Consider the following 15,115-nt stretch of genomic DNA (forward strand, 5'->3'; position numbering starts at 1 on the left):
AAAAAAATTGACCCTACCCACCTCCAGTCTTCCTAGTGGGATGGCTCCATGTAGTGCGATCTGCTCCTGTCTGGCTCAGTAAGTCCTCAGTTTAGCTACCAGTGTTAAGGCCTCTGGTGCCTCCCACTCCATAAATTCCAAAAACTGACACAGGTGGAGCACATCGGACCCCAACTATTTTTCTGCATTGTGGATCTATTCTGATGGTGGCCCTCGAAGCAAAATGTTTTCAAAAGGCAGGTAGCAGTAGGACTGGCTGAGCTGGTCGCTGGACATGTCTGCTCACAGAAGCATCTTGTCGCTTCAAGGTAGAACGCATTGTACTTCATAGCTTCACAGACCTTAACATGCTTTTAATGTGGTAAAATTGTCAACCTTTTGCCAGTTCTTATAATACCCCGTCCCACACACCCACAATACCCTTTTATTTCAGTAGTGCAGGTAATTGCTTTGCTATTAAGGTTTATGCCAAAGATGAGATAATTTTGCCTCTGGATAATATCTGTACATTCCCACAAATGTTTCAGCTGTAAATACCAATCTATGGGAGAAGCAGAAGCTCACCGGTTACTTGGTGTACACCATGACTTTTATGTCATTTGTTATGATATTTATATGGTTTTATTTTTAACACAAGTATATTTTTATGTAAAAGATTTTCCCATGAACAATATTTCAGTCTAGGAGTGAATGATGAAATGAATGGAGCAGCAATACATACATAATGCTGCTCCATTCACAGGGGGCCATCAGGGGTCCTCTTTCTGATTATCACTGAGGGACCCACTAAAGAGACAGCAATCAGGCACTTCTATTATGAAGCATTCTTGGGACTATTTCTAGAAGGGGAGCAGATGTTATAGTAGTAAGAAATCTGGTTTATAATGGGTATTGTATCAACCATAACAGAAATATTTTTTTTTTTGTTGGGAAGGGGAGTGAGCGTTGAACCTTGTTCTAGGCAAAGTCTCCATCCTGATGCTTCTATTTAATAGAAGCACTTTGTGAATTGCTTCCGTTGCTTCATATTTCTGACAATCCTGTTCTTTATGTTATAAAACAGTAAGTTGATTTATTCTTCTTGTTAGCACTCACCTTTATGTAATATTTTACAGGCTTCTAGGCATAAAAGACAGAGTGATTTTTGGGACAACTGGAGTGACTGGGGAGAATGTAGTCGCTCCTGTGGGGGAGGAGTAAGTTTTAGGGAGCGGCAATGTTACTCTCGGAGGTAAGTTACCATTTTATTTTTGCCAAAGAAAAGTTGAAAAAGTAACTCCCAGAAATTATTTTTCCATTTATGTGTGGCTGTTGGGGTATGGATCCTATATATCAAAGAGATGCGGCCAGCAGCTGCACTACCCTGTTATACGTTTATATTATATAATTAGATGAAGACTGTGATGCTTGAGGAGAAGTGTGGCAACCGCTATTTTTTGTCCTTGCTTCTGGTGTCATTTAAAAATGTGAATTTTTCTGTCAACCTGCCATAGAACCAGAGTTACACTTAAAAAATGGAAGCAACAGATACAGAGCCAATTACCAACTAGGTCTTTAACAGTCCTTAACTCAAGATCCTGTAGCACATTCTTTTTAAAATTGAGGTTCTCATCTTTAAAATGACACCAGAAGCATGGGTCTATGTGCTATATAGCCCAAGATGGCAGCAACTTAAGTGATCCTCCAGCTTCTTAGTGTGGTTTATCACCTGAAATAATTGCCACTGTCTAATACTTCTCATGTATTTTGGAAATAACATAAAGATTAATTTTTTTCAAGGTAGCTTTTTAGGTAAACGGTTGATTTTTAACAGAAAATAAGGAAAGCTGAAGAGAATTTAACCTGGGGGTGCTTGGTGGTATAGCTTTGAAAATACCGAACACAAGTCCCATGGATAGGCCCTCAGCTGTCATACTGGTAGTCCAAAGGACGCCCTAGGCTGGTGCAATAACCCTTTCGCTGCCAGGCGTTTCTGGAAATTTTGTTGTTATAGGCCAGAGCAAGTTTTACAGACACTGGCCCCATTTTAAGAATTGCTTTAAAGAGTTTCTAGACATGGGCACCTTCAGGCAATTTTGATGCGGAAGTTTTATATAAAAAATTGATTGATGGCAAAAAATGTGACCCAAACAGAAAATATTTAGCTTCACATCTCCTAACTGTAATATAGGAATATATAACTTTTACAGTCATATTTTCACATGAATGAATCAACATAGTATCGCTAAAACTGAAATAACCAAAAATCAGCTTTTAGCTAGAAATTTTAAGATGGCCACAACCGGCAAAATATAGAAATAACACAGATCAAAAGTAAAGACACCCCTAAATCCTATATATTTTTTGAAACCAGACAACCCGACGATTGCATTTGTCTTGATTGTCCGGTTTTATTTTGATTTCAGACCATTTTTTTCCTGGTCTGTTCTGTGCCAAAAATTGCAGCTAAAAAAGCCGACAAACTCAACATAAATGTGGCAGATAATGTGGAAAATATAGGCCACTTGCGCCAAAAAAAGATGGACGAGCCGGGATAGTCGGAAACATCTGTCCTTTCTGGAGCAAACGCATTATAAATGATCTGCAACACTTTTGCGCCAAAAAAAAAGTCAGTTCCTGACACTCTTTTGGCGCATATATGATAATACATCCATAAAGTCAATATTTACATCATCTGTGATAGCAAACACAGCGATGAGGCAGCACTCCGTTCAGTGAAAAAAATCTTGTGTTTTATTCCACCATAGTAGCAATACAACGTTTCACCTTATCAATAAAGGCATTTTCAAGGCAGTACTTGAAAATGCCTTTATTGATAAGGTGAAACGTTGTATTGCTACTATGGTGGAATAAAACACAAGATTTTTTTCACTGAACGGAGTGCTGCCTCATCGCTGTGTTTGCTATCGTGGTGGGCTCGGTCTGAGCCCGTTGGGAGGATTTTTGCACCCGATTTTGCCCCGTGCACGGTGCTGCTCCATACCGGAATTTTGTCTGACTACATCATCTGTGAGGTGCAAGCATGTCTTGTATGCAGCCTTGTCCAAATTCTCCCTGCACCCTAACTTTGTGTTTCCAGGGAGCCAAGGATATTAACTGTTAAAGTTCAGTCGGAAGTTATTATGATATATAAAAATTGCACCCAAAATTCACTTTAAATGTGAAAATCTCCGGTTCCGTGGCACCTAGATTCATATGAAAGAGGAGATTCTCCTCTTTCAAAGGAAAAAGAAGTAAGATTTTAGGTGCCACAGATCCGGAGTTATAGCCCTCTGAAAAGAAGATATAAAACATACACCCTTGGTTATACAGATGCCACCATCTGCCTACTCTTAATAATGACCCCAAATAACGTAAATTCTACCCTTTTATCTTCTAAAGGACTAGTAAAAACTGGTAGCACCTTACATGAAAATGTTAGACTGTTGTTGTGACATTAGATAGAAGTCTCTTAATTTGGTTTCTCAGCCATAGTAGTTCAGTGCAGGAATGATGTTATTTATCTGTATCAGCATGCCCGGGGGGGTCTGTACACATTAGAGGGTTTTTTTAATTGGAAGTCTAGTTGCCACTAATTACAGCACTTTAATATTTTCTATGAACCACATAAAATATCTGTGTTCTGAGCTCCCCTCAGGCTTCATTCCTAAGGTAGGATTGTCATGGAATGCCAGATGTCCTCTAAACTGTAAGCCTTGTAAATCCATGTTTTGTAGACTTGGAAGAATAGGCTTTTATCACTGGGTACAGTCATTGAATAGGCCGTGGTTGTGCTAATAGCTCAGCTTTAGTCAAAAATATAATTATAACATTCCTTTAATTGTTGAATGCTAGAAGCTTTGGCACAAGATACGTAATGACGTCCACATGGAAATTCCAAAATTAAGAGTGTGTCCACATAAGAGGACCGTGTCATTGTTATTTTGGGAGCTGTTGACTCAAAACCATAGATTTTTATTTTACATATTTTTTACATATTTTTATGTATATCATTTTTATATATTTTTTTACATACCATATTTTTTATTGGTAAATGGCAGGTTTGCATATTAATTTATTTATCCCTATAATATGTATCTTATTGGCAAAACTTTTCAATACAAATGTAAAAATCCTATGTTTAAATAAGACATTTTTTTGCAGACTTTAGTAAAGACTTGCAGCTGTAAAATAAAATAGGAATTCATATATACTCAAGTCCTTACCTGTTACCTTCTAAAAATAAACCATGGACAGGGCTACTAAATCTACTAGTACAGCACTATACGCGTCCTTGTACTGTCCCTGAATCTTAAACTTCCATATTAGCAAAATATATAAATAAAATGGTCATTTATACATTGTGAGTTTCCTACACTGTAAATGTATATACTATATGTATGACGTAAATCCAGATTTTCTGTATATGCATGTGACTATATATGGTTTCCTTCTCTTGTAGTCACTATACACTATAGCTGAATTAACCAAGTCTCATTGAATTGAATGGTTAAAAGGATTGTAAAGCTTATGTAGGTTAATTCTATAGGAAATGACTCATGGATAATCTCTTGTTGATCCTGGATTTTTTACATCTCCTAAGAGTTTTAATGAATATCTGAAATTACATTTTTACATTTACATTTTACAATTTTACAATTTACAATGCTGTTGCCTTGCAGCACTGGGGTCTTAGGTTCAATGCATTTTGCTTTGTGCTTATGCGAGTTTTCTTTGTATATTTTGGTTTACTTCCTTGCAGGGAGGTAACTACAATTGTAGCAGCCACTAGGGGGCCCCGTCATCCGACAGGGCGGCACGGTGGCTGAGTGAGTAGCACTTCTGCCTTGCAGCGCTGGAGTTCTAATCCACCCAGGTCAACATCTGCAAAGAGTTTGTATATTCTCTCCGTGTTTGCGTGGGTTTCCTCCGGGTCCTCCAGTTTCCTCCCACACTCCAAAACATACTGGTAGGTTGTTTAGATTGTGAGCCCCATTGGGGACAGGGACCAATTTGCCATGCTTTGTGCAGCACTGCATAATCTGTAGGCGCTATATAAAAAAAAATAAAGTATTATTATTAAAGAAAGAATTATTATTATGTGATGTATACATGCTGTATACATGTGTGTATCTGTAATTTGTCCATGTTGTATGTGTATGGCCTGTATATATGCTATATGTCTGTATATGGCACTGTATGCGTGTGTATATGTGATGCTTATATGCTCTATATGTGCAAGTAAATAAATGTGTGTATATGAGTGAAGTGTATGTTTATGTATATAGGTAAATAAATGTGTGCAATATGTATATTTTTAAGGGGGGCCTTAGTGCTTTACCTCTCGTAGTTACACCCCTGCTCCCATACAGTGGATATTTCAGCTGAAATCTTGACTAGGTGTTACCTGGTCTAAACTAGTATAAATTGGTGGAGTTTCATACAAAACACCTGTCTTAATAAATTCCCTCAACGGGGGAGATGTATCGATGTGTTGCACAGTAGAACAGTATTATAGGAATAGACCAGTCTTCTGCTGCGCCAGATTTATCAGTGTGTCTGATACTGGGTGATAAATCTGGTGGAGTCTAAGTCTGGAGTATAAGATTCCAGCAATTCTCACACTGCGGGCCTTGACCCCTTTGGGGGTTGAACGATCGTTTCACCAGGGTTATCAAAGACCATTGGAAATACCGATCCATACCCTGTAATTAAATAATCTAATGTAAATGCGTCTTTAAGACGCATGTACATTTGATTGGGAAAGCAGCTCTGCAATGACATACTGCGCTGCCAGCATCCTCACACTGGAGGGCACAGAGTCAAAAAAATACTGGAGAGGCTATAGGAGCGTATGCAATTATTTTTTACCGGTTGGGGGTCACCACAACATCAGGAACTATAGAAAGGGGTTGCAGCATTAGGAAGGTTGAGAACAACTGGTCTGGTCGTTCTTTGCACCTCCTATTAGTTGGTCTAGTTTGGCACAGACTTTTCTTGCCTGGTCACACCCCTTTCCCGAGGCCACACCCTCTTTTGGTACAAGTCTGAGTGCATAGAAAAGGTCTAAAACCCTTAATATATGTGGCGCAGTCACACAGAATTATGGTGTTCACACCAATTGCCTACTTATAGATATTATAAGCCAGTGTCCTTTTTTGTCTATTATAGAGGTTTTCATTTATTTAATTAAATTATTAACTTAGCTTATTATCTATGACTGTAAATATCTGGAAGTGTTACTATAAAATCTGTAAGGTTGCAATTTATAGAAGGTGCTATGTGCTGCCCTCTTGTGGTTCATCATCTAGGCAACTAGTGTAAGCAAAGCCAAAGTGATAATGCTAATAATAAATCTTTATTTATATAGCACCATCATATTCAGCAGAGCTGTACAAATCAAAGTGATATTCTTCTGTATTATTATTATTGATAATCTGTATAATTATTTATAGAATCTGTATATTGTGTATATATATATATATATATATATATATATTGTAGTTCAATAATAGGTTGATTTGTGTATTCACTGTAACACCCAAACAATATGTTTCCATATCTGTTACTAAAGTGACTTATTTGTAGTCGGTGTTCTAAATGCTGTCTGGAATTTTCTTCTTCCTTAGGGCAGATGGGGGATCAAACTGTATTGGACCAACCAGAAATTATCGTTCATGTAATGTCCAGGTGGGAATTCTTCTTAAATAATTTAAGCTTGATTGTTCCTTAAATACACTGTATGGTCAACAATGTGCAGACACTAAACCTGATTAGTGAATTGGGGTATTTCGGTAATAGCTGCTGCAAATTGGTGCAGAACATCCATAATAAGCTCATATAAACTCCATAGCTACATTTGAAGAGTTATACACTGTGCTTGGTGGAAATAATCAATTGGGGTACCCATGGATCACAAAATTGATAGAGAAGGTAGTCACATATGCTCCCCACCATATATTGTGCTATTTCCAACAGCCCTCGGCCTAAAATAACCCCGTTCCTGCAGCTGCCCCATTTTCTGTGGCCCCTCCTGATAGTGCTGCTACTTCTGTTATCTGTCTTTATAAGAAAGGGGCCACAGAAAAGGGGACACTAATATCCTTTTTTTCTTTACCCCCCACACCTATAATGTCCCCATGTCTTTGGCCTTTTCACTATGAGGAAAAAAAATATACGTAGCGTATATACCCAAGAATAAGAAAGGACCCTAATTTTACCACAAAAAAAACTGGGAAAACTAATTGACTTGAGTATAAGCCTAGGGCGGGAAATGCCACTAGTTTTTAATAAAATGTCCAGCAGCAACCTGCCCTTATTAATAACTTGTCCAGCAGCCTCCCCCTCACTAAGGAAATGTCCACAACAGAGACCCTTTTAAAGGAAACCTACCACTTCATTTTGATTTACCTCTCCGAGGTAGCTTCGGCGCTGCGCGCCGCCATGCGCGTGTGCCGCCTCCGGCACTCCGTATGGAGGCGCGCGCGCGCACGGCCGCGCACAGCGCCGAAGCTACCTCGGAGAGGTAAATCAAAATGTGTTTAAACCGCAATATAGCGGTTTAAAACACTCGCTAAGATAAGCTCCGGCACCAGCTCACCCTGAGCTGGTGCCCGGTGTTTACATCTCATACCTACCATCAGAAGTGGTAGGTTTCCTTTAAAGAAATATCCACGGCAGAGCCCCCTTTAATGAGGTGTCCACGGCAGAGCCCCCCTTTTGTGAAATATCTACAGAAGTGTCCCCCTTTAATGAAAGGTCCACTGCAGAGCCCCCCATTAATGAAAAGGTTCAGGGCAGAGCCCCATTAAAAAAGAGACGGCTCTATACAGAGGGGACTATACAGCTCTACCCTAAGATGCCGCCCCTCCCCCCAATATCCAGCAGGGGACGCCACCTAGAGGCGACTTTCTCAAGTCAGCTCATGTATAATACACACCTGTTGGTGCCCTCGCATGTGGGCAACCCTTACTGTATAAAATTATTTCTACTTTTCTGTAAAATGGCCCCATCCAGATCTGTGTTAATATTACAAATACAAGACCTGTATAGAGTTTTATATTGGGTAAAGGGGTATTCGAGGATAACCACAGAAAAGAGTGTCTTCCTATCAAGCTTAGCCCCATGTATTGTACATTGGCCGTGCTTGGTATTGCAGTCCAGTCTCATTCACCACAGCCACCAGACACTTTTCTGAATTTGGTTCATTGTAACAAGGATAAAACACATTTTACCTGTCTCTGGGTATGTATATTATACTTTAGAGACTATTCATCTTATGCCTTTCCCTTTTCATACTATGCAGAAATGATTATAGGGTTATTTTTATTCCCCTTTTACAGGAATGTCCTGATGGCTCCCGAGACTTTCGGGCAGAACAATGTTCTGAGTATGACGGGATGGAATTTCAGGGGAAAAGGTACAAGTGGCTGCCATATTACGGAGGTAAGTTGATACAGCTATGGCTAAACCACCCCTTGTTCAGGTTTTAATTAATTTTAGGCTTTTTATGCAGTGTTAGGAAATGGTATTCTGACAGAACAAATGCTATGGTGCAATGGAGAGTATTTAAATGTCACCTGGCTAGATAACCATTGTTTCATGATATAATAATAGCATGTCTATGGAGGAACAAACTTACTTACATCATTAGCCTCAAAAAGGTATCGCCTGATTTCTTCACTCTTCTCCTGTTGCTCACAAGCGAGTTTTGTCCTTTGAACTCGCTCAATGCACTTGTGCAATTTATTGAGCCAAACCTTAAAGGAAATCTACCACCAGGATGAAGGATTGTAAGCCAAGAACACTGACATACTACTGTGTGCCCCTCTGGCAGGATCTGTTCCTCTATAAGCTTCCTATGCCCTTTGTTTTTAAGAAAATGACCCTCCAGGCACATTTGCATGATTTTAAAAGCCTTTCTTTTGTGGGGGGGGGGGGGGGGATAAACAGGACATAAAAGGCTAAGAGGAGAGCAGATCCTGCCAGAGAAGGCCCGCACCAGCATGTGTTGGTGCTTGTGCTTGGTTTACAATCCTCCATTTTGGTGGTGGATGTCCTTTAAATCGCTCAACTGATCTGACATGCTGAGTTCAGTTCAGTAATTTTAGGTTTGGCCAGGTAAATCACACATGCACATGGATGGAGTTTATCAGACCAAATTTGCTCGTGGACAACCGGCTTAAACCGTGCTGATGAGGAAAATGGGAACAGTCATGGGCACTGATGTTTTAGTTGTACAAAGATGTATTTTATGTTAATAAAATATTGGGTGATTATTGAATCTGAGCTTTAATTCTTTTAAAAGCATCCAATAAGTGCGAGTTAAATTGCATACCCAAGGGAGAGAACTTTTACTACAGACACAAAAACGCAGTACTTGATGGTACCCCCTGTGAGCCCGGCAGAAGAGACATCTGTGTACAGGGTGTATGCAAGGTAAGAATCATTAGCTATTTCTTAGAACTTTCTCCTACATTTTAATTGCATGAAACATTATATTTCTTGGCTTAACTTTATTTAAAATACTAGTAACTGATATCTGTTGTTTGGGCAACATTCTAAGTACAGTCACATAGACATTTAAGTGTAAACCTTTTAACTTATGAAATTTCACTGTAAAGCTCTCGTTAAAATTGTCTCTATTTTCTAAATTTTTCACACAAACCATGTGATGTTCTATGGATCAATGAAATAGACGGTTGGTTGTGATAACGTATTGGATTCATCCAAGAGAGAGGACCATTGTTTGGTATGTGGTGGAGATGGCAATTCCTGCTATCCAGTCAAAGGATCCTATGATTCACCTACTTTATCCAAAGGTATGTCATGCGGTAAACCAATTTATCAGAACTGGTTGAAATGATCATTTACTTGTAATGTAGGTGTTTTTATTACCCGATTTCGTGATCCATAACTGTATGTAGCTGGCTTTAAGAGAAAAGGCTCCATCGCCTGCCTGGTTTACAATCATTGATCCTGGTGGTGGATTTCCTTTAAATGCTATGTTGTCTATAGTAATCTTCCCACGTGACCACTATTATATTTTATCTCAAGTTTCTGGATCACTAGAATACGTGCATATATGAAATTATGCAGTGTAACTTTTTTAGGGAAAATTTTTACCTTTTAAAAACCTGTTGTTCACACCTACTGACCCCTTAAAGGGGTTATCCCGGTGTTAAAAATTACTTAGGGGTGGGCTATTTAAAAATAATAAACATCTACTTACTTGGTCCGACGATGCTGATTTCCCAAGCCACAGTCCGTCTCCTCTGTGCGCCAGTTGGACGTCCGGAAGCTCCCATCCGACACCATCTCCCAGCGCTTACAATGCTGAGAGATAGGGACGGATGGGAGGAGCCGGCCACATCGCAGACCGGAAGTTCCCTGTGTGCGGCTTCTGTGCCCCTGTAAAGAAACAGTGGCACGGATCAAACGGACCGCGGCGTGGGACATCGGCAGCCCCGGAGGAGGTAAGTACACGTTTATTATTTTTAAATAGCCCGCCCCAGCCCGGCCATAAGTAATTTTTAACACTCGGATAACCCCTTTAATATATTTATTTTAAATATAAAAAGTTCAAAATATTTTATTAACTCTGCTTTTCAATCATTGATCTTTCAGGGTACAGTCAACTCTTTACTATACCGATTGGAGCCATCAATATTCAAATTAAAGAAGTTTCACCTACAAGGAACTTTTTAGGTAAAAAAAAAAAAAACTACTACCCAAAATGTCACAGTTTAATAGGAAGATACTGTTTTTAATGCAGCTTTTTTATGGTGAACAATAAAGCAATAGCTTGTAATATGTCAAGAACTAGTGTAACAAACCTCTATTTCTGCAGCTGTAAAGAATGCACGTGGTGAATACTATCTGAACGGACACTGGACGATTGAATATACCCGTGCCCTGCATGTAGCCAACACCGTTCTTCATTACTATCGAGGTGCTGAGGGAGATGTGGCACCTGAAGTACTGACAGCCAGAGGACCCACTACTGAGCCTCTAGTTATTGAGGTACACTATCTCTAGTGCCATAAGGGACATCTATGCAAACTGTTCATTAAAGAGGACTTGTCGCCGTAAAAAGAACACACTAACTGCTTACTAAAGTAAGCAGCTCCTAGCGTTACCCCAGATGTAGCAGTGTTAAACTGCTAACGTTATCAGAACCCTCAGATAAAGCTAGCAAACACTGCAGCGACACTGCACTACTACGATGCTTCTTTCTCGGACTGCCCCTCGCAAACCTTAGGCCGGCGGTGACTGCCGGGCGTCATGCAGCATTCACCGCCTACTAGGAGCGCCTCCTCATGAATATGCTGGACCGCTGTGAGCTTGGTCGCGTTCCGAGGGTATGGCGCTGCAGGGTTTTCTAGCTTTATCGGAGGGTTCCAATAAAGCTAGCAGTTTAACACTGCTACATCTGGGGTAGAGCTAGGAGCTGCTTACTTTAGTGCATTTTTTTAGGGTGACAGGTCCTCTTTAAAGTGCCAAAAGCAGTTAGCAGTTTCAGCTATATAAAACAACTCAACCTTGTCTGCAGGAGGAGTCAGGAGGTGTGAACAGAAGTGGATTATCATTGGAGCAATTGCTACAATTTTTCTTGTAAAGGGAAAGCTACAATGATAATCACAGTTTTTCATCCTTCTATCTGCTGTATTGGTGTCCTCTAGACATTGATACAATTGAAAGATGTAATAAGTAATTTTAAGTTGATTTTAATTACTGTATTGGCATACTATTTTGGGCAATCAGTCTCTAAAAGGTTTGCCATTACTGGTCTATTGGGTTGCAAAAAAGTTTGAAAAATCGTTTGGAATATTCTTAGTCCTTGGTCTCTTTCCCATTCACATGACCTCAGGGGTCTGTATCATATGACACGGTCATGCCTTACATGTGAAAGAATGTTAACCAGTTGTGATTTTATTTTTCTAATTTCAGCTTATAGGTCAAGAACCCAACAGAGGAGTACACTATGAATACTATCTACCCAATCGGCTTGAAGAAGAGGAGTATAAGTGGAGTTATGGCTCTTGGTCTGAGTGCAGTGCGGAATGTGGTGGGGGTACGAGCAGACAGAAACATTAGCTTCTGAGTAAATCAAGTTCTCTCTAAGTAATAAGAACTTGTATAATGCCTTGCCTTTTTATCTTCACAGGTTACCAGTCCCGTTTGGTGTTCTGTACGATAGATAATGAAGCATATCCAGATTATATGTGTGCAGGCAAAACTGCTCCAGCAAGCAACAGGACCTGCAGCACACAGCCATGCCCACAGACAAAAAGGTAGTTATTAGTAGTGTCTGCTATTGAAACTGATGATCGCAGAACCGCAATACCAGTCACAACCAGTAGTTGTATTTTCGGGATATAGTGAGCCCTAGGTCTTTGTTATTGACCATTCCCCTCGTAACTCTTACTAGATGATCTGATCAGTCATTTAAAACTTTTGCTACAAATCTGCTGATTATACTGAATATATATATATACTCTTACGGAATTCTGGACCATTCTTTTGACATATAGAATCTGGTTTCCTTTTGCAATATTTTATTTTTTTCTTAACTTCTAAAAAATAAGATTCAGTAGTTTGACAGAAAAGCATGATGGCTTCCTATAACACAACCTCATTACGCCCGCTCTCAGGTTATGTCTTTGCCATTGCAATCCAACTGCAGCTATGTTTTATTTTCTTTCTGAGCTACATGAAATCTACTATGAACATCAAGCATGATAAACCAGGGACACTTACTTATAGATCCAGGCACCATAAAAAAGGTAATCTTCTTATATTTGTTATCCATCGCCTCCATCCTTCTAAAATCAAATTTTGAAATGAAGCTGATGAGCCAGAGGGCTCTGGGGGAGTTACCAGAGCCCCTCCCTGTTGTAGATTCAAAGGCTGTTGCACTGTGCATGAGCACTTCTCCCCTCCTACTTTGTGAGATTACAGCGGGCAGTGGTAGTGGGAAGTACTAAGGGAGCGGGGAAGGATGAGACGCGTTCTTGGATAGTGTAACTGCCTATGAAGTCGCAACATGGAGGTGCTCTGGTATCACCCCCAGAGCACTTCTGATTCATTAGCATCATTTTAAAAGTTGATTTTAGAAGGAGGCCATGAAGATAACCACAGTCAAAGTGCCTGGATGAATAAGTAAGTGTCCCCTTGATGGTAGTCATATTCTAGTCGTATTCTATTTTCAAGCTAGTCATAAATATATGAATAAACATACATAATGTAATATGTGCTTATTCTGTGCAAAAGGATGTCTTACATTCATCAGCCGACAATGTGGAGTCGTATAGTGAACACAAAAATGACCAGGTAAATGGGAGAACTTGTTTGGTTCTGCTTCGGATTAACTAACCGGCTTCTCTGAGGGATCCTACTAAAAACCTAATCTACTCGGGTGACCATTGGTTTTCTTGCATTCGGTACTTTGCCCTATTACTTCAAAAACATAAAATGACTCTGATCTATGGGTAACTTTTTATATGGGCTCACTACATAATACATTACCATTTCAATGACACAGTAAAGATGAGCCCCACCTTTTTGTAGAGTCAGTTTTTGTGATGCCATGATTTATACCAAATTTCTCAAATGCCTCTTATATGACTTTTTCAAACTAGAATTGATGAATCAGCCCCCCCCTCCTCACAACAGTATATAAAATATAGATAGGACAGAAATAACAGTGGTGGGCTAAGAAATATACTCTAGGATTCTATTCATGGATCTCTAGATACTTAAAGGGATACTGTCACCAGATTTTACCTTATTACCACTATAACTACTAGCCCCCTCAGGTTGGGAATGAAATGTCCTTTCTATAATTCCCTCTATTATGTGAAATCTCACCCATTTACTTATGGAAAATAAGCAGAGAAAAGTCATATTTAACCTAAGGTGAGTCAAGTTTAGAGGCTGCAGAGTCACTTTAATTCTATAGTAGACAGAAAGGCGAACTGCAGACCATGAAATAGACAGGAACTGGATCTTTCACTGTCTGTATCTCTGGTAGCTGTTTCTAGAACATAACAAAGAGGCATCTGAACTGATTTCTCTCCAGCCTCTAAACATTACTCATTTCAGGTAAAATATGACTCTTCACTACTTATTTTCACATGACTCTGAGAATTTTTTTATAGGTGAGCAGGTGACATTTCACATAAATAGGGATTTCTACCTGAGGGGGGCTGGTAGTGTAATGGTGCAGTCCCTTTAATATCAGATTGACTGAAACATAGGCCATCAGCTGAAACATAGGCCATCAGCTGTTTGAAGAGACCATAGCATTTATATGTGGTCAGTCAGGGAGATTTATCAGAAATGAGCAGTTCCCCCCACCCTTGGGAAACAGCTCCTCCATGTGACCTTTTCAAATATATGAAAACATCCATCACTGGGCTTAGCGACGCCCCCTGCTGCTCTTCAGCCAATCCCGAGTGTGGCGAGTTATTCATATATTTGAAAAGGTCACATGTTTCCCAAGGGTGGGGGGAAACTGCTCCTTTCCAGCCCCTCCCATTAGGAAACTGCCTAGTCACACAGCAGATGCTAATGAAAGGTACAATATAACATTTCTTTTTTTCTGTAAAACCTATTTTTTATACAAAGACACTTTGGCAGTGTATGTACTATGCTCTGTGGGGACTGGGGGAGTGCTAAAAATGGGTCTCCTGGTGACAGGTTCCCTTTAAGGATACCCAACTTACAGATGATCCCTAGTTACAGATTAAACCCTCTGCCAACTGTGACCTCTGGTGAAGCTCTCTGGATGTTACTATAGTCCCAGACTGCAATAATCAGCTGTAAGGTATCTGTAATGAAGCTTTATTGATAATCCTTGGTCCCATTACTGCAAAAAATAACAAATTACAAAAAACTACAATTGTCACTGGGGCAAAATTTTTTTCTGTCTGGATCTACAATTATAAAATATACATATTTTACATACATACATTCAACTTAAGAACAAACCTCCGGACCCTATCTTGTACGTAACCCGGGGACTGCCTGTACTTCAAACAGCTGATCATACAATTATGATATAGTTAGTTTATATCAACCCCATATAGCATAGAGCCATTGGCTTCTGCCGTTGAATAATACATTTTTAATATTC

General features: G+C 39.7%; 1 protein-coding gene across 2 annotated transcripts in view; it reads left to right on the forward strand.

The window, feature by feature from the left end:
- PAPLN (papilin, proteoglycan like sulfated glycoprotein) overlaps window positions 1-15,115 on the forward strand; it is a 62,635-nt gene that overhangs the window by 24,352 nt on the left and 23,168 nt on the right. The window contains exons 4-13 of one of the 2 annotated variants that reach the window (XM_072115636.1): window positions 1,116-1,231; window positions 6,609-6,669; window positions 8,322-8,424; window positions 9,287-9,417; window positions 9,677-9,800; window positions 10,606-10,686; window positions 10,829-11,001; window positions 11,929-12,052; window positions 12,146-12,272; window positions 13,252-13,311. In XM_072115636.1, coding sequence (XP_071971737.1) covers window positions 1,116-1,231; window positions 6,609-6,669; window positions 8,322-8,424; window positions 9,287-9,417; window positions 9,677-9,800; window positions 10,606-10,686; window positions 10,829-11,001; window positions 11,929-12,052; window positions 12,146-12,272; window positions 13,252-13,311 — 1,100 coding nt within the window. The remainder of the gene's footprint in view (window positions 1-1,115; window positions 1,232-6,608; window positions 6,670-8,321; window positions 8,425-9,286; window positions 9,418-9,676; window positions 9,801-10,605; window positions 10,687-10,828; window positions 11,002-11,928; window positions 12,053-12,145; window positions 12,273-13,251; window positions 13,312-15,115) is intronic. The other variant, XM_072115637.1, reaches the window with a different exon arrangement.

The sequence above is a fragment of the Engystomops pustulosus genome, chromosome 7, assembly GCF_040894005.1.
Source record: "Engystomops pustulosus chromosome 7, aEngPut4.maternal, whole genome shotgun sequence".
Lineage (NCBI taxonomy): Eukaryota > Metazoa > Chordata > Amphibia > Anura > Leptodactylidae > Engystomops > Engystomops pustulosus.